The sequence below is a fragment of the Brachyhypopomus gauderio genome, chromosome 4 (genome assembly GCF_052324685.1).
Source record: "Brachyhypopomus gauderio isolate BG-103 chromosome 4, BGAUD_0.2, whole genome shotgun sequence".
NCBI lineage: Eukaryota > Metazoa > Chordata > Actinopteri > Gymnotiformes > Hypopomidae > Brachyhypopomus > Brachyhypopomus gauderio.
The window spans coordinates 30,477,463-30,502,348 of record NC_135214.1 but is presented as its reverse complement, the minus strand read 5'-3'; the positions used below and the strand labels follow the sequence as shown (position 1 = coordinate 30,502,348).

General features: G+C 45.2%; 2 protein-coding genes across 16 annotated transcripts in view; one reads left to right on the top strand and one right to left on the bottom strand.

Annotated features, from left to right (window-relative positions):
- The window catches only part of gpr61 (G protein-coupled receptor 61), a 24,648-nt gene extending 14,577 nt beyond the window's left edge, over positions 1–10,071 (bottom strand). For 12 of the 13 annotated variants that reach the window (XM_077003782.1, XM_077003783.1, XM_077003785.1 and 9 more), the window contains exons 1-2: positions 9,961–10,071; positions 6,654–6,812 (exon numbers count right to left, since the gene is read on the bottom strand). The gene's annotated coding sequence lies outside the window, so the exon portion shown is untranslated. The remainder of the gene's footprint in view (positions 1–6,653; positions 6,813–9,960) is intronic. The other variant, XM_077003781.1, reaches the window with a different exon arrangement.
- On the top strand, positions 9,278–24,886 carry amigo1 (adhesion molecule with Ig-like domain 1). 3 transcript variants are annotated; one of them, XM_077003778.1, is made up of 4 exons: positions 9,278–9,425; positions 15,866–15,994; positions 17,117–18,940; positions 19,383–24,886. In XM_077003778.1, the coding sequence occupies exon 4, from the start codon at positions 19,517–19,519 to the stop codon at positions 20,996–20,998; it is 1,482 nt and encodes a 493-aa protein (XP_076859893.1). In that variant the 5' UTR covers positions 9,278–9,425; positions 15,866–15,994; positions 17,117–18,940; positions 19,383–19,516; the 3' UTR covers positions 20,999–24,886. The 3 variants fall into 3 exon arrangements, with proteins under 3 accessions (XP_076859893.1, XP_076859894.1, XP_076859892.1); XM_077003779.1 differs by lacking the exon at positions 9,278–9,425 and adding an exon at positions 11,242–11,365; XM_077003777.1 differs by lacking the exon at positions 9,278–9,425 and adding an exon at positions 15,049–15,217.

Here is a 24,886-nt window from a genome sequence, read left to right as displayed (position 1 = left end):
CCTCCTTCGTTGTGTGATGCCTCCACCGTGAACTACGGTGAGGAAGAGGAGGAGGTCTACCCCCCCTCGCTGGACGACGCGTCCACCATATACTACGGGGAGGAGGAGGAGGAGTCAGAGGAAGAGGACTACCTCCCACCGCCCGTAGGTCCCTCTTCTGTAGTAGAGGAGGGGGAGGTGGAGGACGAGGAGGACTACCCGCCGTCAGAGCGTTACTCGGGGGAGGAGGGTAGTTCCCCCCCCTCTGAGTGTTCGGCCGGGACTGTGAAGGGGAGGTGGATACCAGAGGCGGGCCCATCCTTCGTTCACTCTGGAGAGGAGAAGATGGAGTGCTCCCGGGGTGGCAGCCCGGAGCAGTCCATGGAGTGGAACCAGAGCGAGGAAGAAGAGGACATGGAGACCGAAGAGGTTTCCCCAAGTGGCCCGTATAGGGAGTCCGCCGACCGCGCTGCTCCGGGCGCCCACGCCGACCGCGCTGCTCCGGGCGCCCACGCCGACCGCGCTGCTCCGGGCGCCCACGCCGACCGCGCTGCTCCGGGCGCCCACGCCGGACGCGCTGCTCCGGGCGCCCACGCCGGACGCGCTGCTCCGGGCGCCCACGCCGGACGCGCTGCTCCGGGCGCCCACGCCGGACGCGCTGCTCCGGGCGCCCACGCCGGGCGTCCTGCACCTGGCACGTCCGCCGCAGCCCCGGCGGCCCCCGGTCTTCCTCCACTCCTAGCTCTTCTCCTGGCGCGTAGTCTGGCGCCCGTTACGTGTATGTTTGTTCCAGTGTTTGTAAGTCTACCCGTATGTTTACCAAACCCCTTTTTCCCTCTCGTTCCTCTATGTGTTAATGTGCCCGTGTGTGTGTTCGTGTCCGTTCCGTTTAATGTGTCAAACGTTTTTTCCCCGGTCTTCCCAGGGGGGGTGTGCTAGGCGATTCGGGACGGACGCTTCACCAAGGGCAGTCACCTCCCAGACGCAGGACTGAGCGCGTCGGATCCGCCCATCGTCGTGGGTTCGGGGCACTCGGTCCTGTTGGCACCCCGGGACGGGTAGTGCCCTTGGAGGGGGCGTCTGTCACGTTGAGGACCCCGGCCCCTCCCTTTTGGGCGTGTGTATACGTAGTCCACGTGCTTTGTCTGCGTCAGTGTATATTCGGGGTTGGGGGTTATGTCGTGTGATTAATAAGTATCACCTGTGACTTGTCTCGTAATCACATGGGGTTAGTGTGGTTTGTCTATTTAATGTGCGCTCGCGCAGTGTCCTGTGCTCGTCGTTGTCTAAGTCTACACGTTGTGTCAGTATATTCAGTGTTGCTCGTGCGCCATCGCACGTTTATTTTTGTGTAATAAAAGTGACGTCCGTCAAACTGCAAGGATTCCGTGTCTCATCCTTCGCTTCGCCCCGTTCGTCACAGTGGTGCTGTTTACTACAGTTGTCTTAAATTTCCATTACAAACTCACAGACATTAAGGGACAGATGATATTCACACATGAAATGTTCATAATTTTACCTGGATGAAGGCGTGTATGTGGTTTGCCCTCCTAATATTTAATCTTTACATACAGCTTGTACCTGTATGTTTCATGCAAACAACCGGTGTGTGCCAGGGATTAAAAGTGGGATATGTAATTAGAGAACTGATGGACTATGGGGAGGTGCAGTCACACTATCACAAATGTAGTCATCTCTGCTTTTGGGTGAAATATGATTTTCTTCTTATGAAGATAAGAACTAAACATCAAGGTTCATGTTGGCCAGTACCTCATCATTAAACTGGTCTTAATGGTGAGTCTCCCATAGCCATCTTTTTAATCTTTATAGCAATTCATAATGAAGGCACTGTGGGGTTTTTTTGTCACAACAGGTTGTCTCTGTGCACCCGGCACATGTCAGAAATGACAGCTCGCTCCGTTTGTGCACAAGCTTAAGCCACATCAATAATGAAGAGAGACACAAGATAAGCATGTGAGCATGTCTTGTGTTCACAGCTTGCCGTTTGCACACACACACACACACACACACACACACACACACACACATGTATGAGCACACACACACGTATGTGAGCACACACACCAACAAACACGGCCTCTCTTAAGAAAAGGCTGCTAGGATTTGTCCTCTGTGCCATATTATGAAGTTGTGTTCATTGATGACTAGATTGATTGTGATATTATTCATCTTTAGCCATTAGTCGTTTTTATATGGCTTAGAGTTTACAAATGAATGGATGTCTATGGAGAGTAAAGTTTTGTCATTGAGTAAAATAAACAGAAGCTTACATTCTAGAGCTTAAAAAACTAACATATAAAAGTATGTCAGTGGGTTACATACTATAAAACAACACTACTGTATTTTCCACACTGTCTGCCCTCTTCATCCCTAGTGTGTATGCATAGACATGCATGTGAGTGTTAGCTCTGGTGTAAGGCAGGGTGCTGGTATTAACCTCAGGCACATGTTGGCAGGTTAATAATAACACTTGGCTACTGGAGGCTGGAGCAAACCAGCCATTTCTTCTCAGGACACCAGTGACACAATATCTGGGCTAAAGAACCCACTAACTCCAAACTCCTAGATGGCAAATATCAAACTGTGGTTCTGTTTAAGAGATATTATGTACTATGTACAGAATTATTAGTTTTACAATTATAATATACAATGCCTACTACACTGTAATATAACTGGGGAATGATTTGCAATTTGTGCACAAAGGATTCATTTGTTCATATTCCTGATCAGCCAGCGGCATGAACAATGTTAGCTTGTTTTCCATATCATTATTAAGTTGAGATGATAGTGTAGATTCATGCAGTTTTTGATGTCTAAAAATCAGAAGATACAAAAGATGTCTTAATGACAGAAAGTGAAAGGCCACATGGAGTGGCACAAAACCACTAGGTTAATATCCTGAGGAACCTCCAGAACCGTACAGATAGACAAGTAGTGACGAAACAATCAGACATGATATGAGACAAGATACAGGAAGCAGAATTAATAATAGATGTGTGCCATTCCAAAGTTGAACAAACATTCAAAGGAAGGAAAAATGAAAGAACAGATTTAAATGTCATGGACTAAAAGAAGAAATAGAAGCAACATGGAAGGTTAACACCAAAATTGTCCCACTTGTGATAAGCAATTTGTGCTGTGACCCCTATTTGTGCTGTGACAGTCTGTGACTGTCAAGAACAGGAACAGCAATCACTTTGAACACCAAAATCATTTATCCCTGTTCTCTGGGAAACCCTAATATGAGGAAGAGAAATGTCCGTCCACTTTAATGGTATGACCGGACTTTTTTGGCTCTCTTTGACTAATGAAGCATGGCCATATTGGCAACACCCGCATCATAAACCAATCATAGGCATGCAGAAATATGAATGAAAAAAGGCTTTGATTAAAAAATGTTGCTTGCTTATCCTGCAATTTACAGTGCAGCAGTGCATTTGCAAATGCAACATCAGTATAGTATGTACAGTTGTGGTCAAAAGTTTACATACACTTGTAAAAAACATAATGTTATGGCTGTCTTGAGTTTTCAATAAGTTCTACAACTCTTATTTTTCTGTGATAGAGTGATCGGAACACATACATGTTTGTCACAAAAAACAGTCATAAAATTTGGTTCTTTCATAAATTTATTATGGGTCTGCTGAAAATGTCACCAAATCTGCTGGGTCAAAAATATACATACAGCAACATTAGTATTTGGTTACATGTCCCTTGGCCATTTTCACGGCAACTAGGCGCTTTTGGTAGCCATCCACAAGCTCCTGGCAAGCTTCAGGTCGAATGTTTGACCACTCTTCTTGACAGAATTGGTGCAGTTCAGCTAAATGTGATGGTTTTCTTGCATGAACCTGTTTCTTTAGCACTGTCCACATGTTCTCAATGGGGTTTAAGTCAGGACTTTGGGAAGGCCATTCTAAAACCTTAATTCTAGCCTGGTTTAGCCATTCCTTTACCACTTTTGATGTGTGTTTTGGGTCATTGTCTTGTTGGAACACCCAACTGCGCCCAAGACCCAACCTTCGGGCTGATGGTTTTAAGTTTCCCTGACAGAATTTGGAGGTAATCCTCCTTCTTCATTATCCCATTTACTTTCTGCAAAGAACCAGTTCCACTGGCAGCAAAACATCCCCAGAGCATAATACTACCACCACCATGCTTGACAGTAGGCATGGTGTTCCTGGGATTAAAGGCCTCACCTTTTCTCCTCCAAACATATTGCTGGGTGTTGTGGCCAAACAGCTCAATTTTTGTTTAGTCTGACCAGAGAACTTTCCTCCAGAAGGTTTTATCTTTGTCCATGTGATCAGCAGCAAACTTCAGCCGAGTCTTAAGGTGCCTTTTCTGGAGCAAGGGCTTCTTTCTTGCACGGCAGCCTCTCAGTCCATGGCGATGTAAAACACGCTTGACTGTGGAGATACTTCACTTCTTGGTGATTCTTGGTTGACTCTTGACCATCCTGACCAATCTCCTCTCGGCAGCATGTGATAGCTTGCGTTTTCTTCCTGATCGTGGCAGTGACACAACTGTTCCATGCACTTTGTACTTGCGTATAATTGTCTGCACAGTTGCTCTTGGGACCTGTAGCTGCTTTGAAATGGCTCCAAGTGACTTCCCTGACTTGTTCAAGTCAATAATTCGCTTTTTCAGATCCACACTGAGTTCCTTTGACTTTCCCATTGTAGCTTTTGTAGCTGAGTCTAATCACTGGGTCAAATGAGCCCTATTTAAATGGGCTCATGAGAAGTCAACAGCTGTAGTCAATCAGAATCACTTACAAGAAGTGAAGAGGCCATGACATGAAGCTAATTTGATTGACACAACTCGCTACATCACCAAAATTGACAAATTTTGTTGCTGTATGTATATTTTTGACCCAGCAGATTTGGTGACATTTTCAGCAGACCCATAATAAATTTATGAAAGAACCAAATTTTATGACTGTTTTTTGTGACAAACATGTATGTGTTCCGATCACTCTATCACAGAAAAATAAGAGTTGTAGAACTTATTGAAAACTCAAGACAGCCATAACATTATGTTTTTTACAAGTGTATGTAAACTTTTGACCACAACTGTATCTTTATGCTAAATGTAATAATTGGTAATGCATTTTCATCATCAACTTTACAGCCTCCCTCACTTGAAATCAGTTAAGTGCCATTTACAACAATGACACATGCTTCATGTCTCAGCACAACAGTGATGCAGCGATACTTTATCATAATGATGGGTCGGCCATCATTAGAGACCTAGCAGGAAGGAGAGAACCATAAATCCTCTTGTTATCTGTTTCTTTACTATTTCATGACTTAATCACATCTTCCTACATTATTATTAATGCCCTCTTTTTCATCTGTTACCCACTTTTTCACTCAATCTCAAACAAGGAGTGAGATGGATCACATTACTGAAATTTCAGTATCGTTATCTGAGGTGGCTGAGGCAGGATGCTGCAGGCTTGAAGAACAAGGTGTTACAAAAGGTGTAGATGTTCTGCAAACTCTGGATCATAGCCCATCTGCATTTATTTTCCAGTTCTTCTTCTAGCTAATCCCCAAGCCATGTGAAGAAATGACACACCTGATAGGTTTGTGTGCATGGGAAGTGGTCAGATAGTCTTATCGAAGGTTTCACTATTTGTGGTGCTGTTTACTACAGTTGTCTTAAATTTCCATTACAATCTCACAGACATTAAGGGACAGATGATATTCACACATGAAATGTTCACAATTTTACCTGGATGAAGGCGTGTATGTGGTTTGCCCTCCCAACATTTAATCTTTACATACAGCTTGTACCTTTATGTTTCATGCAAACAACTGGTGTGTGCCAGGGATTAAAAGTGGGATATGTAATTAGAGAACTGATGGACTATAGGGAGGTGGGATTAATTAGACCGCGACGCCAGACATGAGCGATGCACTCCACTGCCCAGGCTTATTAATCTCTCACAGACAACTGCCTCCTCATCATTAAGATCTTGCCCGAGTTCATTGGATGAATATGTCTGAAATTTCTTTCCTCTCTCCAGTATAAAACCAAGCATCTGAATCTCACCCTACCAGCTTTTCCCATGAACGTTAAAGTCAATGCAAGTGATACCTGTGCTGCAGCTTAGGGTTAATTCACCAGTGTTGTTGAAAGTGCTCCGAAGTTTTAAGAATATTACAGTAATTTAAAGATTGCCGCACATTGTTCCTCGTGTAACTTCTTTTCTGAGATTACCATCAGAGAAAAAAATAATGCTCAAAATACCTGAGTTGAAATTCTTAATGAGCTCCTTCAACACAGACGTTGGTAGACAGGCAAAGTGCAATCAAGACACCTTCTGACTGCACTGGTCCCATATGGCCCAACATAATGATACAAATTGCACAGCAACTCTAATCACGCACAGCTATTATTTACCATAAGCACTTAAAACAAAACTAACTGCTCAATGTCAAGAACGTCTTTTCCAAGAGGAGAAATGAGAAGGTCATTAGAGTTCTGTCGAGGGATCTATCTATTCATATTCATTTGTGCTTTCAGAGGTAATTGACCTTGTCTGTGCTTCAGACTGACGAAAAACGGTTTCTCCTTAGCAAATGCTTTTAGTGGCTACAAACTGCCTTACAAGATGCACAGTACGAAGAAGTGCTGCCTCTTACCTTGGACCACATGATGCAATTCAGAGCAGATGTCAAACTCTGCATTTGCCTAGACAAATTATCCATTAGCGGGAGGATGTGGGCGACCAGCTGGCTGTCCGGACACGAACACTGGTTTCCTGTCTGCGTGTGCTAATGGGCAGAGACGGATTTTGTCGACTGGAACGAAAAGCAAACAAGGTGTTACGGTGAATTAACGCATGGAGGGTGGAAGCATAACTTGACATGTGGAACATCTGGAAGTAGCTGCAGCACAATGGGGTTGTTTGGTTATGGTGAAATTAATCTAATAATCTAATTTAATCTAATACCAGTGTGACAGAATGGATTCAGAGACTGAATCCAAATACAGAGATTGACAGTTGGTGTCCATGGGGGCTTACTACAAAGGCCTTAGTTGACTGGCACAGAGGGCCAAATTCTGTTGCTAAGCAGTCCATGTGGACAGATATAAATATAGACTTCCAGCTGTTGTTAGCCCAAGTATGTTAGCCTGTTACGTGATGTTTTACATGTTTTGTGAAAGAAAGCATCAAAAGGACCTACAAGTTGAAAACCAACAGCTTTGAGTGGACTGTCAGTTTAATCTTTTCAGACTGAAGGCCAAAGTAGAGCTGTGAGCGGGGGCTGTGGATTTGCCTGCTAAGATTACAGGTAATCCTGGATCATTTTGCCATGAGTTTGGTGTCCTCTTCTCTTTCAGTTACAGCTGTCTCCAAGAGCCCTGACCAAATACATATGAAAGCTAGACGAGGCCTCTGTGAACAAAACACCTGCCGTGCTATTGTTCCCAGAGTCAGACTAATCATTCTATACATAAACAACATTTATCTTACATATTATATTTCCTTGCAGGTGCAGTGGGATAATTTACCATCCAGTTATTATTGGATGTTGAATTATTAATTTAATATCCAGTGAGTGAAAAACACACAAGCCCAGTGATGTGGGAAATATTTTCATAATCGCAATGCAGGTGGCCCCGTTTTCATTCCCTTCTCCCACTGTTAAAATGATTAGGCGAACTGAACTGTTTTCCTTTCTTGTTTTGGATATCATCTGTGGCACCTCTCCAAAGACAAAAAGGTGATTTTTAGCTCAGTGTCTCCAAGTAAATGTCTTATTCCTGATGGTGGATTAGAAACGTGGTGAGATGGCGTCCTATGGTATGTGTTAGACTGAATTACTGTTGTGCTGCTTTAATGAGAGGACTTAGCCATTAAAGTCTGTTAAATGATAAGAGGCCTTCTTTATCACACAAGAAACCAAAGAATGGGTATAATATGTGGAGAAGTTTGCTAATGTTAATGGTAGTTGAGCATCAAGTTGACACTCTCTGTGTTGTACTGTTAACATTCTGTTAATGCAGAATGATGAATGGAAAATAATTTTTAGAACGAACATGTATTGTGGCCTAAGTTAATACAACCTTTGCATATCTCAACCTCTGTTAATGAGATGTCCTTTTCCCCCAGCTAACATGAACCATACAGACATCCCATCAGCAGTCAGAGGCCACACAACCATCACTGCACATGTAAGACCATAACAGTTGCCAGGCAACACTATCCCGTTCACAGCAGGAGTTGGAGTCAAATCGAACATTAATCATTTAAAATGCAAATACACTGGACCGACAGAATTGAGTCAACCAGGAATCCTACTAGTTAGATTATGTGAGAAGTGTGATAAAAAAACAAACAAAACAAACCATGGTGTTTTTTTCACATTCACAGAGATACCGACAGTGAGACCGGCAGGTGTGTTGTCTAAGAGCTTGAGAAGATAACAGCTTTGGTATATTATATTCCTCTCTTGTCATTTCTCCCTTCCTTCCATGGGCAACCACCATCAGTCACCATTTCTGGTTTATGGCCCTGGCTACCATGACAACAAGCTTTGTACTACCTTGTTAAGGTCTCCCATGATTATCTGTACATAATAATAGTGGTGCTCTGACTTGCCTTGTTTATGACAAGAATTATGGGTAATTATGGAAAAGCGGAACTTTCCACTGAAAAGCTGCTCTTTTGTGGTCAGTAGTGGTCAGTATTTAAGAAGATATCCAACCTCAATTTCCAGAGGCACCAGAGGAGACATTGCCACAAAGGAGAGGAAAAGAGGCTCTAGTGGGATGGTTTTAACAGGGAAACATGGAACACCAGAGAAAGTCATCCAAAATCATCCAAACTTATGGCTTACTGTGAACCATGATTGGGGATGATAGATGAGGAGAGATTGACATTAATGTCCGGTTTTGCATAGAATGCTCTCAACACATGATAGAGGACCCTACTCTGATACTATTTATTCAGGCAGACCAAAGTTGCAAAAGACACAATAGAAGAGTAGTTCAGCAAGGTAAAAAGTGGTAGGGAGTTTTGAGAGTGGGAGGGGTTTAAGAGAACCTGTTACCAGTGGCGTGCACACATAGACATCAGGTGGTGCTAAAGCACCACCAACTCTGCCCTTTATCAACGAAAGTGCCCTTTTGAAACTTCGGTTTTCATTTTACTGAGGTCGGTTTGAAATGATCTTTTGAAAACCTGAGCGATTAAAAACAATGCCCTGAAATGAGCCACCACCTCGCACACACCCGACCTCTCTCTTCCTTTAACACCAGATGCGCTGCAGCAGCAGTTCAGTTCAGCGAGTGGAAGGAAGCGTCTTCAGCACAGCACACACGGTCACAGATAGACTTCTTCTCCCGTGCCCCACCAGTCAGGTCACAATGATAGACAACGTGAGGACGACCACATACATATAATTAAGGTAGAGTTTGCAAATCTATGTGTTAAACTGAACGTTTTCTGTTGTAGGCCTATAGGTTTTGTTAGACAACATAAATTAACACATTCATTTGTGAAAGAAGAAACGGGAAGTTCCCCATTACCTGTGAAAAATGCCCATCTGCATTCATGTAATGACAACACTCAGTAGCCTATAACTCCTTCTCGTACTTTTTGGTCTTTTTACTGTCTTAATTGTAGGCCTATATTGATTTACTAATTGCAAAATATATGCAACAAGGCCTGCAGACAGTGGAGGGTAAACAGAAGTTAACTGAAGGACATGACTGTATATAGTCAATATTGGATATGAATTTTATCAGTTGGCTGTGTGACTCTTCTCCATTGAAAACTCACATTTAGAGAATTTTACAAATAAAATGTCAAATTTCATTCAACATGTGCTTGTAATTGTTTTTTATAATTAAGTGTACCACATGCGCTAAAAAGTGCCCTTCAACCCCCCCCCGAGCACTTGCCCCCCAAAATGTCTGTGCACGCCACTGCCTGTTACGTACTGTGGCCATAGGTGTAGGTGTCCAATGGGGGTGCAGAAAGGTCAGATGGGCATGAACAAAGTCCCGTACATCATCCGCCTGTGAGGGCCACCAGTACGCCAATACACCTGTCTGAATAGATGTACAGTTTGAGTGTTGCCTGGTTATCCATTATTATATGTAGGGTGCACCCACTGAAGGAGGGCTCCCATAATGAGACCGGTATGTAGACGGTTTTCGGAGGTGATTTTCCTAGCTATACTTTTCCCAGCACAAGAAAACAGATGGATAGCAAAATCGGTTCAGGTAGCTTTCTCAGCTCTTTTGTAGACATGAGGGAGGGTATTAGCCTTTGTTATCTTGGAGTGTGGCTGGTAGGTTACTGTAAACTAAAAGCATGTGGAAAATGTGACATTCAGCACCCACTGTATTTGTACAGGGCTTAAACATTTAGTTGACTTGAAGTATTCCAAGTTCTTGTGGTCGATCAGAATATTTTCTTGAGGCCAGATGGAACATGCTACCCTTGAATGACTGGAATATGGAAGGTGAGATAGCCAGACCATATGGCATTAAAAAGTTTTTGTAGTGTCTCTTTTGGAATAAAGAAGCTGTTTTCCAATTGTCCCATAGTCTGATACATCCTAAATGTATCAGTTGTGCAATGGCTCCACATGAGTTTGTCTACAAATATAGCCACCTATATAAATTATTCTAGAGTATTGAACAAGCCCCTGAAGTTCAGTTCAGTTTGGATGACTGGGTTGAGACCTCTATGAAAGATCGTCAGAAGCTGTTTGTAACGTATAGAACACGCTGAGAGGGATCCTGATGCGGAATAACACGTTCTTTATTTGAATAACTCTGTACAACAAGCCACACGATGAGCAAAGTGACGTATGGCAGGTGCAGAGCAGTAGCGTGGGAGCGGTGGTCAGTGCGGTCCAGGGTCGAGAGGCGAGGGCAGAGTCCGGGAGGTATCCAGGGATCAGGCAGGAGACATGGTCTAGGGGACAAGCAGAGTTCGGCACACAGAGAGACAATCAGGAATAACGGCTTGGTATGCAACGACATGAGGCAATACTTCGCAACCAGGAAGTGAAGTCTGGGTGCTTAAGTATGCCCGGAATGTGGGCGTGGTGGTGAGACAGGTGAACGTGATTATGTTATCTGATATTCCTGACAGTACCCCCCCGCAACGGAGCGTCTCCAGACGCTCCACGCCGCGAAGGCGGCCGGCCACGGCCCCGGGGGGCGGGGAAATGTGGGTGTGCAGCGTGAAAGTCGGCGATGAGCGACGGGCAGAGGACATCGCGAGCGGCTACCCAGGCTCGTTCCTCGGGACCATAACCCTCCCAGTCGACGAGATACTGGAGACCCCCACGCCGTCGACGTGATTCCAGCAGCTCCCGTACTATATACGCAGGTCGGCCGTCAATGTCCAGGGGCTAGGGGGGGCGATCCAGAACCGGGGCTACAGACATGGGACTGTAGTGAACAGGCTTTAGGAGGGATACGTGGAAGACGGGATGGACGCGGTATTGAGGGGGCAGCAGCAGTTCGTAGGAAACAGCGTTTATCCTGCGGGTAATCTTGAACGGCCCGATGTATCTAGACTTGAGCTTATGGCAAGGCTGGCGTAGGATCAAGTTACGAGTGGAGAGCCATACTCGCTGACCGGGGTGATATATGAGCGCGGGGAGACGACGGCGGTCAGCGTTCATACGACGGGTGTGGAGCGCGCGCCGCAGCTGAACGTGTGCGAGCTCCCAGGTGCGGGCACTGTTCTTTAACCAGTCATCCAGAGCGGGGATGTCAGAGGGGGTTTTATCCCAGGGGAAGAACGGCGGCTGGTAGCCGTACACACACTGGAAAGGAGTCAGTTTGGTGGATGAATGTATGATGGAATTGCGTGCGTATTCAGCCCAGGGGACGTACTTGTGCCAGTCTTTCTGGGAAGAGCAGTATTGGCGGAGAAAGCGACCTAGCTCTTGATTGTAGCGCTCCACTTCTCCGTTGGATTGGGGGTGGTATCCGGAGGTTAGACTGGCGGTTATTCCGAGTAACTTGCAGAATTGGGTCCAGACACGGGAGGTGAATTGCACGCCTCTATCCGATACGATATCCTCGGGTAACCCATATATCCGGAAGACGTAGTGGAACACGTCAGAGGCCGTCTCCATGGCAGTGGGCAGTTTCGAGCGAGGGATCAGACGACACATCTTGGAGAACCTATCCACCATCACGATTATCACCGTGTTACCGCCCGAGACAGGCAGGTCCGTAACAAAGTCGATGGCCAGATGAGACCACGGACGGCGGGGTATCGGCAAGGGGAGGAGCTGACCAGTGGGCAGTGCTCGGGGTGTGCGCGATTGTGCGCATACAACACAGGCGAGTACGTAGTCGCGAATGTCCTCCTCCCAGGACGGCCACCAGTATTTCTGGGCGATCAGGTGTTTGGTGCGAGTTATACCAGGATGACCCGTGCCCGGCGTGTCGTGTGCGAGTTGGAGGAGGCGTCCCCGGAGCGGGACCGGGACGTATTGTTTTCCATCGGGACTATCTGCAGGGCCTGGGTCGGCGCGGAGGGCTTCCTCCAGTTCGTCCTGAACATCCCACCGGATGAGGTCAACGAAACAGGATTCTCCGAGAATATGGTTAGGTATCTCGCCGCTCGGCGTCTTCTCGTGAATCCGGGATAATGCATCGGCCTTGGTGTTCTTGGATCCAGGTCGGTAATGTACTGTGAATCTGAAGCGGGTGAAAAACAGCGCCCATCTGGCCTGCCGGGGATTGAGTCGCCTAGCGGACTTGAGATACTCCAGGTTCTTATGGTCTGTATATACCTGGAAAGGGTGCTCTGCTCCCTCTAACCAGTGCCGCCAGTGTTCGAGAGCCAGTTTCATGGCCAGGAGTTCGCGGTCGCCCACGCCATAGTTCACCTCGGCCGGTTGTAATTTTTTGGAAAGATAGGCACACGGGAACAGTTTGGGTGGATTGCCTTGTCTCTGTGAAAGCACTGCCCCCACGCCAACGTCGGATGCATCGACCTCAACGATGAAAGGTAACGAAGGGTCCGGGAGATGCAATATGGGAGCGCTGGTGAACGCGGTTTTCAGCGCTTTAAACGCCTGTTCCGCTTTGGGTGTCCATATGAAGTGGCGCTTCTTCCCCCCTTTCAGGAGATCGGTAAGGGGGGCCGCCACCGAACCGAAACCCCTGATGAACCGACGACAGAAGTTGGCGAATCCGAGGAAGCGCTGGAGATCCTTAACGGAACGGGGAACAGGCCAGTTTGTGACTGCGTCTACCTTGTTGTTGTCCATACTGATGCAACCCGGCGATAGGGTACAGCCAAGGAAGGAGATGACAGGTGGATGAAACTCGCATTTCTCCGCCTTCACGTACAAGCCGTTCTCTCGCAGACGCTGGAGGACCGAAGAGACGTGAGTTATGTGTTCCTGGATAGAGGGGGAATAGATCAAGATATCGTCTATGTAAACAAACACGTATTTATCAATCATGTCTCGGAATATGTCGTCCATGAAAGCTTGGAACACTGACGGGCTATTAGACAGCCCGTATGGCATTACTAGGTACTCATAGTGCCCCCTGGCGGTGACGAAGGCTGTCTTCCACTCGTCACCAGCGCGAATTCTAATCAGGTTGTAGGCACTCCTGAGATCAAGCTTCGTGAACACTGCAGCCCCCATTAGTCGCTCTTGTGAGGCAGAGATGAAGGGTAGAGGGTAAGCATATTTAGACGTGACAGCGTTCAGGGCTCGATAATCAATACAGGGACGTAACCCCCCGTCCTTCTTCTCTACGAAGAAAAACCCAGCCGCGACGGGAGATGTCGACGGGCGAATAAACCCCTTCTGTAGGGCCTCACTGACATAAGATTCCATAGCGGCATCTTCTGGGCGGGAGAGCGGGTACGGCTTAGTTCTCTTGGGCAAGGTTACCCCGGGAAGGAGGTCGATGGCACAGTCGCAGGTTCTGTGTGGAGGGAGTAAACTGGCACGCTCCTTACTGAATACGTCAGCGAATTCTCTGTACTGCTCAGGGACCGCATCGGAGAGAGGTGTGTGAGGACTCTCAACCATCGAGGAGCGAAGGGGTAAATGCATACAACCCTGCTGGCAATGCGATCTCCACGCAACTAATTCGCGTCTTTGCCACGAAATGACAGGGTCATGTTCTCTTAGCCAGGGGAAACCGAGGATGACAGAATCGCGAGGAGCGGAGACCAGGAAGAACTGCCTCATCTCGGTATGGAACAGCCCGACACGGAGGAGCAAGGGCTTGGTACGTCGGTCAACTAATCCGGTACCTATGGGTTGTCCGCTTACTGAGTTAACTCGGAAAGGGGGGTTTACCTCCTCAACGGGAATGTTTAACGATCTGGCTAGTTCGCTGTCGAGAAAGTCCCCTCCTGCGCCTGAGTCAACTAACGCTGAGTAGCTGCGAGTTACACCTCCCCAGGTGAGCTGTATAGGTAGGTTAAATTGGGAATTACCACAAAGAGAAAGTAATGGAGGGCTTACTTTTGCTTGAGAGGGGGAATTCCCACGGAGACGAGGTGGTCGTGTGGAACATCGGTCTCGGAAATGACCTTCCTCGCCACAGTAGAGGCAGAGTCCTTCGCGCATGCGACGCGCCCTCTCCCGGGGAGTGAGTGGAGACCGGCCCAGCTGCATCGCTTCGGAGTAATCTCGATTGTCCTCTCCGGGGAGACGAGACGACTGGTGAGAAAGAGTGGAAGTGCGTACACCTGCTGTGTTAGGACGGTGAGTAGTGAGCAGCTTATCTATGTTCACTGCTGCTTGTATGAACTCGGAAAGAGTTAAATCTTCATCTTTACAGGCCAACTCAATCTGCAGATCGGTTCTGAGACCGCGGCGGAACACCGTCTTGAGGGCAGTTCCACTCCAGCCACTGCCAGCAGCCAATGTACGAAATTCTCGGGCATAGTCTGCCGCGCTGCGTCTCCCCTGCTTGATTTCACATAACTGGGTGCCGACATCGCGCCCGGCGGCGGGGTGGTCGAAGACGGATCGGAGCAGTTCGGAGAAGTGGCGCTCCGTATTCAGGGAGTCGTCTCCGCTACTCCAAAGAGCAGTAGCCCAAGCTCCTGCCTCTCCCGTCAGGAATGTCAGCATAAAATCCACCTTTTGACGATCCGTCTGGAACAGGGCCGGATGATAGGTGAAGTACATGGAGCACTGCATCAGGAAGTTCTTGCAACGCTCCGGAGACCCGTCATATCGTTCAGGTAGGGCAACTGGCATATTGGCGGGATGCATCGCAACGGTCAGGGGGGCAGAGGACACGGGGCTGGCACCTTGGACGTTCTGGCGTGCAGATTCGGTGAGGGCACGGAGCGCAGTTTCTTGGTTACACGCTGTCTCGGTGAGCTGTTGTATACGCTCCGTCAGGGCCGCGATAGTCGCCTCTTGGCGAGCTAGGTGAGCCTGTGTTTCCGCAGGATCCATGGGAATGGCGAAGTATTCTGTAACGTATAGAACACGCTGAGAGGGATCCTGATGCGGAATAACACGTTCTTTATTTGAATAACTCTGTACAACAAGCCACACGATGAGCAAAGTGACGTATGGCAGGTGCAGAGCAGTAGCGTGGGAGCGGTGGTCAGTGCGGTCCAGGGTCGAGAGGCGAGGGCAGAGTCCGGGAGGTATCCAGGGATCAGGCAGGAGACGTGGTCTAGGGGACAAGCAGAGTTCGGCACACAGAGAGACAATCAGGAATAACGGCTTGGTATGCAACGACATGAGGCAATACTTCGCAACCAGGAAGTGAAGTCTGGGTGCTTAAGTATGCCCGGAATGTGGGCGTGGTGGTGAGACAGGTGAACGTGATTATGTTATCTGCTATTCCTGACACTGTTTTATGTCTTTTATGGCAGATTGTGGGTCTCTACAAGGTCTCTGCATGTAGTGGGATGATAAAAATGGATTTGAAATGGGAATGGATTTGTGCTTCAGATTCAAGCGCTTGTTGGTTACTATGCCACAAAATGGGGTGTGTTCACATGGTAAGAGAAACCACAAACATAACTCAATCTTGGCTGTTAGGAAGGAGCGGAACATGGTGTTTCAGATACATTGACAGTTGGCAAATGAGTGACAATGGTGAGTGAAATTGCCCTGGATGATTCAAAGAGCTTGTTGGACTGGTAATTAAAAGAATGTCAATGTGCTGATATTAGAGCATTGTTGAGAAAATCTTTACATTTGACCAGAGCTCCATCATATCTGTCAGAGATAATAACGGCTTAATGGGGGATTGATTTTCTGGTCAGTAACCAAACTGTTTCAGCCTACCTTTGCTGTAGGTAATTGATCACAGCATCCTGCTAATCTAAACACGAATGTTAATTTCCTAGATTCATGAGTCAGGTGTGGTGTTCTGCCATGAATGAACAATGTGTCTTGAGACATACAAAATGCTAAGAGAACTGCGTAAACACCTGGTCAGGCTTCTGAATGTTCCGAGCCAACACTAGCTTAAAATCAACAACTTGACATTCAATTAATTCCCAGTCCAGCAAAGCTCTTTGAATCATCCAGGGGCATTTCACTCTTCATTACCACTAATGAATGTACATTTTATTTATATTACACCTAATGAGTACATAAATAGGAGGTAAGGGACTGGCTGGTAATAACCTCAAATAAAGAGACTTAAGCACACTGTTGTCAATGGCAATTTATTACACAATAAATTGCACTGGTTGGTGTAATATAAGACAATTAACATGGTAATGAAACTAAGGACCGGCCTCTAAAATTAACCAGAGGATAAAAATGCTAATGCAAATGCCCAGTTAGCAGCCAGACAATCAGAATAAGTATTCTCTTTAAGAACAAACATACTTACTGTCACTGCTGTGACAAACTTATTCATACACACTCACAGCTCACCTATTAGAGCCCTGCTCTACAGCTACATTCGCAGGTCAATTGGGACCACCTATTCTATATGCAGTGTTTAATATGGATCTACTTTTGTTAGCGGTAGCACACCCTGTGTGGTTCTCTGCGCATTGATACATGGTAATGACAAAAAAGAGAAGAATATTCGTCTGAGTGACATATTCACATCTGTGTGTTCGTGGTTATTTTTTAATATGCCTATTTGTTGCTTTGCTCAATAGGTACAACATGCACTATTCATCATCACCACAAGACCATTGCTGACTGAAAAACATTTGGATGGTGTACCAGTCTCAACACGGCAGTGACATGGCGTGATTGTGGGTGTTGAATTGGTATGATTGTATCAGGCACAGGCAATGTCCCTGCTGGGATGGGTTTAGTCTGCCACCCAAAAATAACTACCCAACAGTAATCCTGACCGACCGTGTTTCAATTACAAATTGTATATCGCAACATATTGGCTTGTCTTTATCTGTACATTACATAATGTTTCTAATAAAGCAATGTTTATAATGTGTGTTTTACAGTAAATGTAACTTCCTCGGGGAATTCAGTGGCCATTCATCTGACAGACCTAATCTGCATCCATGCAGGAGGTCATGGATACAGATGATTAGAATTAGTCTGCTGCCTGAAAAGGGTTTAACAATTTAAAAAAACATAACTAAAGAGGCAGACTCTTTTCACTTTCAAGTCTACGTTAGTTATGCGAAATTCTGTAGCTTTTCGAAATGCCTCTTACATTTTTAAGAGCAGAGCACACAGCAGTACAAAAGTGATTGATAATATTAGGACTGAGATATTAGGTGCGTTTTAAATTCCCATGTCATTGTTGTGGAGATAAACATTTGAACGTTGAAGGAACAAGGCGATAATGCACTCGACCAAGACCACTGCCGAATTTAGACTAATGTAATGCTGTCTACCAGGGTGTAATTACAAACCCCCATGAGAGTCGGTGTAAGCAAGCTGTGGGAACTCCTCTCTGTTCCCAGCTGGGTCTGTCTAATAAAGCTAAAAGTAAAAGTACTCCCTCTTCAGTAGCTACAAAAGATCTGCACGCCGGCTACATGACTAGCTGGTTTTGTATCGGCTTACTGTGAATAAAATATTTAAGAGTTTCCTTTGCTTCTGACGGATGCTCGTGACCATATGGACTGTAGTGATGATGTATTTTTGACACATGACAACAGGCCGACATCTACACGGACAGCATTTAACTGTATTTGCTCAAGGGCGCGATCGCCCACGTGCAGTTTGACGTACGATGTGTTTTGTTGTTGTTGTTGTTGTATCGGCATAACGTTATATATCGTTCTTACGAAAGAACAGCAAAAGGAATGTTGTACGGCTGCACGGTAATTTGTGCATATAGTGTAGCTTAATGAGCCTGTGATGTGTCTATTGCTGTATTGGGATAAAATGCACAATGCTTGCTGTGTTTAGTAAAAGGATTAGGTTTAGTCTTGAAAAGACCGTGGATTAAATATTGGCCACTATACGAAGTACCGATCCAGTGGTTCTTTCTTTCTGAATATCCGAGAAGGGACCGCCGAGATTGCCAGTGCGCGACTGCGCATGCGCTGAAGTGATTGGCCATGAAGCGATGCTGACTGTGTCGCGTCTGCTGTGGAGTCGGGCGCGTATTTACCAGCGTTTCGCCTCACACTACAATATCTACAAGAGTCGTGCAACGGAGGGAATGTACACGCTCATCGGAGTTATGCAGTCCTGTCATGTTATGTCTCGAGGATTATAACCAGATTTGCAGTCGTTGCGTTGTTTTCTTTACGTAATCTTCTAACTATTTGCGCATTTACCCTTGATTGGTTCATCTGAGATAGTGTTCCGCTCTGCGAACGGTGTCGGGCCGTTTTTTGTTCTCCAGAATAATACATTTTCTTCGGCGTTTCTATTTGGCTTTCTTAATGGGAAGGGCATGCCACGTTACTGTGATATCCAATGGATAAACAGACACAAGCTTGTGATTCATTTTCAGGCAAATCTTGATGCACCTTTATCCAAGGCAAAACATTCTGGAGGTAAAGCCAGTCTGCATGATTGTTCTTTTATATTATCCGAAGTGATGTTTACCTGGACATGTTAAAGAGGGGCGAGCGTATACGTGAAATGGTGCAATGCAACACCGCTTGTCTTGGGTTACTACAGGCCATAACTTCTCACCTTTCGAAATGATTTTTACTGGTCAAAACTGTTGGTGTATCTCTGTGAAAAAATGACTTTGCTTTTAGTGACATCGCATGCAAATTTATCTGCTCGGTGTGCCATTTGCTTTAGTCTGCATGAATGAATGCCTCTTGTTTGTAAACCTGTTATTATGCATGCACGAGTGAGAGCTTGCCAGTCTTTTTACGGGCAATGTAATAAGTGACTCATGCTCATTTATGTCCACGCTACACTCTAATGATGAACTCCCTTTGTTGTAACAATATATAATCTGGCTTGTTTGTTTCTGTGTTTCAGCTTGGAACTCCGTAAACCTGCAAAGCTGAATTCTCCATTCTACTTGGAGAAGGGATTTAAAAGGCAAAAAAAAAAAAAAAAAATACACATTTTAAAAACACATTTTTTTTTATCATTTCTGGAAGGTGGGAGTTATGTCATCTCATATGGAACTGTGCATTAAGTGGGCACTCTGTATGTCCCTGGTCCTTATACATACGCCAGGGAGTGGTGGCTCTATAGTGAATTTCCGCAAAACATGCATATGTGCCAGTAACATTGTCAGTTGCTCCAAAATGAACTTAACCACTGTTCCTGTCGAGCTGCCCAAGTATACAGCAGTGCTTGATCTGAGCTACAATGACATCACCAGACTGCGAGCCGAGTGGACTTCAAACAAACTCCTTAAACTCCATAACCTGTTACTGAGCCACAATGGCTTGAACTTCATCTCCACTGAGGCTTTTGCTAACGTGAAGCACCTGCGCTACCTGGATCTGTCCTCCAACAACCTGCACCAACTGGATGAGTACATCTTCGAGCCTCTTGAACACCTGGAGGTGCTCCTGCTCTACAACAACCAGATCTCCCAAATCGATCGCACTGCCTTCACGGGCATGTTGAGCCTGCAGAAGCTCTATCTGAGCCAGAACCTTGTCTCCCGCTTCCCTGTGGAGCTGGTCAAGAACAAGACGCGGCTGCAAAAGCTCAGCCTGCTGGACCTGTCTTCCAATCGGATCAAAGTCCTGCCCATCTCGGAGCTGCAGGGCCTGCCTGCCTGGCTCAAGAATGGACTGTACCTCCACAACAACACCCTCGTCTGTAGCTGTGAGCTGTACAGCCTGATGACCCACTGGTTCATACGGCGGCTGAACTCCGCAGTGGACTTCAGAGACGACTACACTTGCGTGATGCAAGGAGCCGACAAGAAGGTCCAGCACGTTTTCGAGTTAAACGTTCACATGAACTGCAGTACGCTCAACGAATCCATGGAGGAAATCTTTCTGGAGCAGAAACTTGTCCTTAATTGCGACACCCGGCATAGGAACATGTCCAAGACGTGGATGTTACCTGGCAATGTAATAGTGTCCCCTGGCATCAACCACAGTGCAGTTGTCCTCCAAAATGGCAGTCTGAAGATCAGCTCAGCAAAACTTGAGGACTCTGGTCAGTACACTTGTTTTGCTGTGAGCGAGCACTTTAACGAGACCCTGTACGTGTGGGTGAAGGTACATAACGTCACTGTCAGTGGAAATGGTGAAACCCTCAATACTGGGTACACAACGCTGGTGGGCTGCTTGGCCAGTGTGGTGCTGGTGCTTATCTATCTGTACCTGACGCCATGTCGTTGCTTCTGCTGCCCAGGACAGGCCAAACCGAAAAACCATCATGAAGACAGCATTCACTCCTCTATGCTCAGCGCCACGCCAACGCACGAAGACATGGCAACCAAAGCAGAGCTCAGCAGGCATGTGGCCTTCATAGACCCCAAGGACCTGCATGGCCAGAATGGGAAAGTCAATCCCAGTGGTGGGGAGGAGTTAGACGATGAAGCCAGGCAGGGGAAAGGGATGCGGAAGAAGTCTGTTGCTGACTCTATTAGTTCGGTCTTCTCCGACACACCTATTGTGGTCTAGATACAACCCAGTGTTCAAATTGAGAGGGGCCTTCTGTGAGGGATGGATGCTGTGAGAGGTTTGTCTAGACACACTGAACTGACCTCCTTGGATAAACAGATGGACAGAAATGCAGCTAGCACGCTTCAGGATCTGTCTGATTAACAATAGAATGTCATATCACTTTCCCTTGTGAGTTTGACAAGGACAAGGTAAAAAAAACCTTTCCAGCATTTCAATCTGTAGCACCTAAATATATACTGTGAAAAGATTTTGTCATATAAACAGTAAGAGGACTCTAAAAAGTGATCGCTGAGAAAGAGGAATGTGGCTTAAAATGAAAAGATTAATTTCTCCATGCATAGAAAGCATAACTGGGAAGCCTTATTATTCAATAAACATTGTTTTAAAGAAATATACATCCACTATATATTCAAGTAATAAGCATGACTATTATGGACCGCTAATATTAAGAGCACCATAGCTTTTACCCTATAGCTACTTAGAACATTTACGTCTTCCTTTCCCCAATGCTGCTGTACCAGCATCACCATGTTATATATAGACTTCAGTCATGAGTCATTGCTACAGGAGTGGCATGCTTGCTTAGTACCATTATGATGAATGTTGAGTGTATTTGGAGGAACACACCAAGGTTTTGCATCTGCTTTATAATTTAGCACTTCCAAGCTAACGAGGAATACGTGTGAAAATTTGTGAAAGCACATGCCAGATAAAAATTCAGTCTGTGTCAGTTTTGTCAGATATGTAAAATTAAAAAAGAGGTATTCTGACACATTTCAAAAATAGAGCAAGGTCACTAGCATTATATTGCAGTAAGGAGTCACATGTAGTGGGATTAGATTATGTTTGAAAAGTTTATTTAGACACTTTTTTAGACACGTTTAAACACTTGCAATAATCTCCAAACAGTAGCTGCTGAAACATGGTTACAGCCAACACTGAATTTTCTAATAAAAGCTTGGTAAATGTACATTTTTTTAGGCAGATGTGGGTTTGAATTGTCCACTCTAGGTGGGTTACTTAAGGTTTGGTTTGTTGTAGCATCAAAACCTGGATCTGACGTGCCAGCTTCTGTGATCCCCTAATGGGGCTTTAAATGTCACTGAAAATTGATGTCATATGAACAGCGGCACTGGTCTTGATCTGCCGCTTAAAAGCAAATTAAATCGATGTGTTCTGCACAGAGCAAATTTAAATACAAAAACAATGGCCCATTATGGCTCATGGCTCATGACTGTCATTCTAAGGAAATAAATCATCTGCATAGTTTCATTGGCAGGAGGCTGTCTGTCATGACGACCAGAGAGAGATACGTTACCTGAATGCTAATGACCTTTTAAAATAGAACAAGGCAAAATAAGGCTATTTCACAATTTGAATTTTGTTTTCTTGTTTACTAAACATCTCTCATTCTCAAGCTTGCCCTCAAGTTAAATTTGTTTGCATATTTTGGAGACTTTTAGCATTGCTGAGTCACGTTGTCAAAATGTTAAACACAATGACTGGACCAGGCTGTGATTATGTATCCAGCCCCCAGAGTGCCTTGCAATCATGATAAGAAAAAGGACCAGGGACACAAGGGGGAAATTATCATTTGTTTTGGCCCTGAATCATCGGTAGTAATTTGAATGTATTTTCAGGGTGCTCTTAAGATATTTATCGAAAACTCCCAAGTCATTTTATTAGAAATCAGTTAGAAATATTAAGGAATGCTATAGATTATTATTAAAGCTACAGTTATTTAGCTCTGAGTGGTTATGCCTGTATATGCATGTTTATTACCGTCAACAATTACATCCACAAGAAATGTTCAGAGATCCTAGGAAGCCCTGACTGGACATTATCCAACAGTTCAATGGCAGGTGCACTTAATATTTAGACAAATGACATAAACCAAGTGAGCAGCAATGAAAGAAGAAGATTTGCTAACAGCCACACATACAACACACAAACCAGGCACTTACTGGTCTTCAGTCGTATTGGCACACAATGTACTCTCGGTCTTATGTAGCACTCAGGCATGACACACTATAGCTCTGTCCCAGCACCATTAATAATTAGATCACTCCAGTTTTCCATTTCCATTTGAGGCTGAGAAGAGTCAGTAGATGAGAGTGGAATGGCTGTCAGATCGAACTTACTTCCACCCTCCTCAAAGGACTTTTCAAATGGACGCGAAAGAAAGGCAAATTCAGGATGCCAGCTCTGACCCATCTCTGTGGTAATATACAGGGGAGCATTCTGGTGTATTTCTGGCTTTAGTTGATCCAATTTTCAAACGCATCTGGTGGCAAAGCATTATCTCAGGGAGAAGTCATGGTAAATTGAGAGCAGCTATGACAGACAGCAGCAGGCAGTGGGCAGTGCAGGCCTTGCAAACGTCTCTCCAGCTGAAGCCAAAATTCTGTGACGAGCTGGTGTCCTCACTCTCACGATCTCTGTGCGAAGAGGTCGGTGTGACTCGTTTTCAGAAAGAATTCACCTTAGCAAGGGACATGACAGTGGAGGCCTTTCCCAAGCTACAAGCCACTGTTGTGCATTTGAATGGAGTTCTGGGTCTTGGGTTTACTTAAGATGACAGCAGTATTCTCCTGTTAATCTCTGTTTGTCGTGCTGCATTTTATTGAAAACATATCCATGCTTTTATGTGTTGGTCAAGTGTTTGTTCTCGATACTTATGAGGCAGTGTTTTCTTAACTAGCGAGCCATCTTGTCTATGTTGTCGCAAAAGGCTAAAATTCCTTGTTCTTAAATCAGGGTGACAATTCCTGTTCATGGAGATCTACCCTCCTGCAGAGAGGTTCTAATTACATCTGGCTCTAATATGCAGATGCTTGTGAAGGACCTGTTCAGGTGGATCTGGTAGGAGCTAAGGAGTGCTAGATCATCACAAGCATGATGGCCACCCCTTCTTTATAATCTTGTGCTTTTACACAGGTTTCTTGATTGCAGTTGTGATACAAGATGCTGATAACCATTTTCTAATTACCTTATCTGTAAAGGTTGTGTCATATGATATTGAAGATACGTTTACAACGTCTTGTCATTTAGATATGTAAGTTGTATTAAGAAATTAATTAATAAACCAGAAACTACCAAGCCATTACAAACTGAACACTTGGAGGCAACAACGCACTGTATCATAGTTAATAAAATATGCTTCTTCAGGAATACACTGTTCTATGTAGACACAGTTGTGGCCTCAGAGGACTGCCTCAGCTACACTTCACATAGCTTCCCTCTGATATCTTTGCTTGTGTAATGTAAGCACACTAAAGTTTGTGAATCAGTTTACTATTTTTTACTTTGTGTGTGAATGTGTCATTTTCATGTGGCAAGTGCCAAGTATGTAATGTATGTACTGTTCCACTTTCGTTGTGTGTTGAATATTACGTTGTGTTGTACTAAAATTTGGGATATTAGGAACTATTCAAAGTGGCTCTGTCTGTCCATGGTCAGCCAATGGACTCACAAAGACTTCTAAATTTTCAGTAGGCTATATTCCAATTACACTGACCACATCAAAAACATGTTAACTAAATATTTTGTCCTTTGTTTTGTGAGAAGTACTGGAGAAGTCCAGCTACTGGAAGTCACCTTAATACAAAGTGAATGTCTTGAGGACAGTAATAACCTCATAGTGCAAATATGGCCTATGTCTCAGTACGTTTATTACAAGTGCAATATCAAGTAGATGCTGCATAATGCTGGTCCTCTATTAGAGCCAGAGATCTCGCTGTAATATGTCTGTACGCTGTATTGCCTGCAGATGGCAGTGTTTGCAAAGGGAGAGTTTGCTAAAGAACATGCTAAGACTTATACTGGTTTTAACGTAGACAAATTATGATAACTTCTTTAGAACCTGAATAAAAAAATTGATATCTT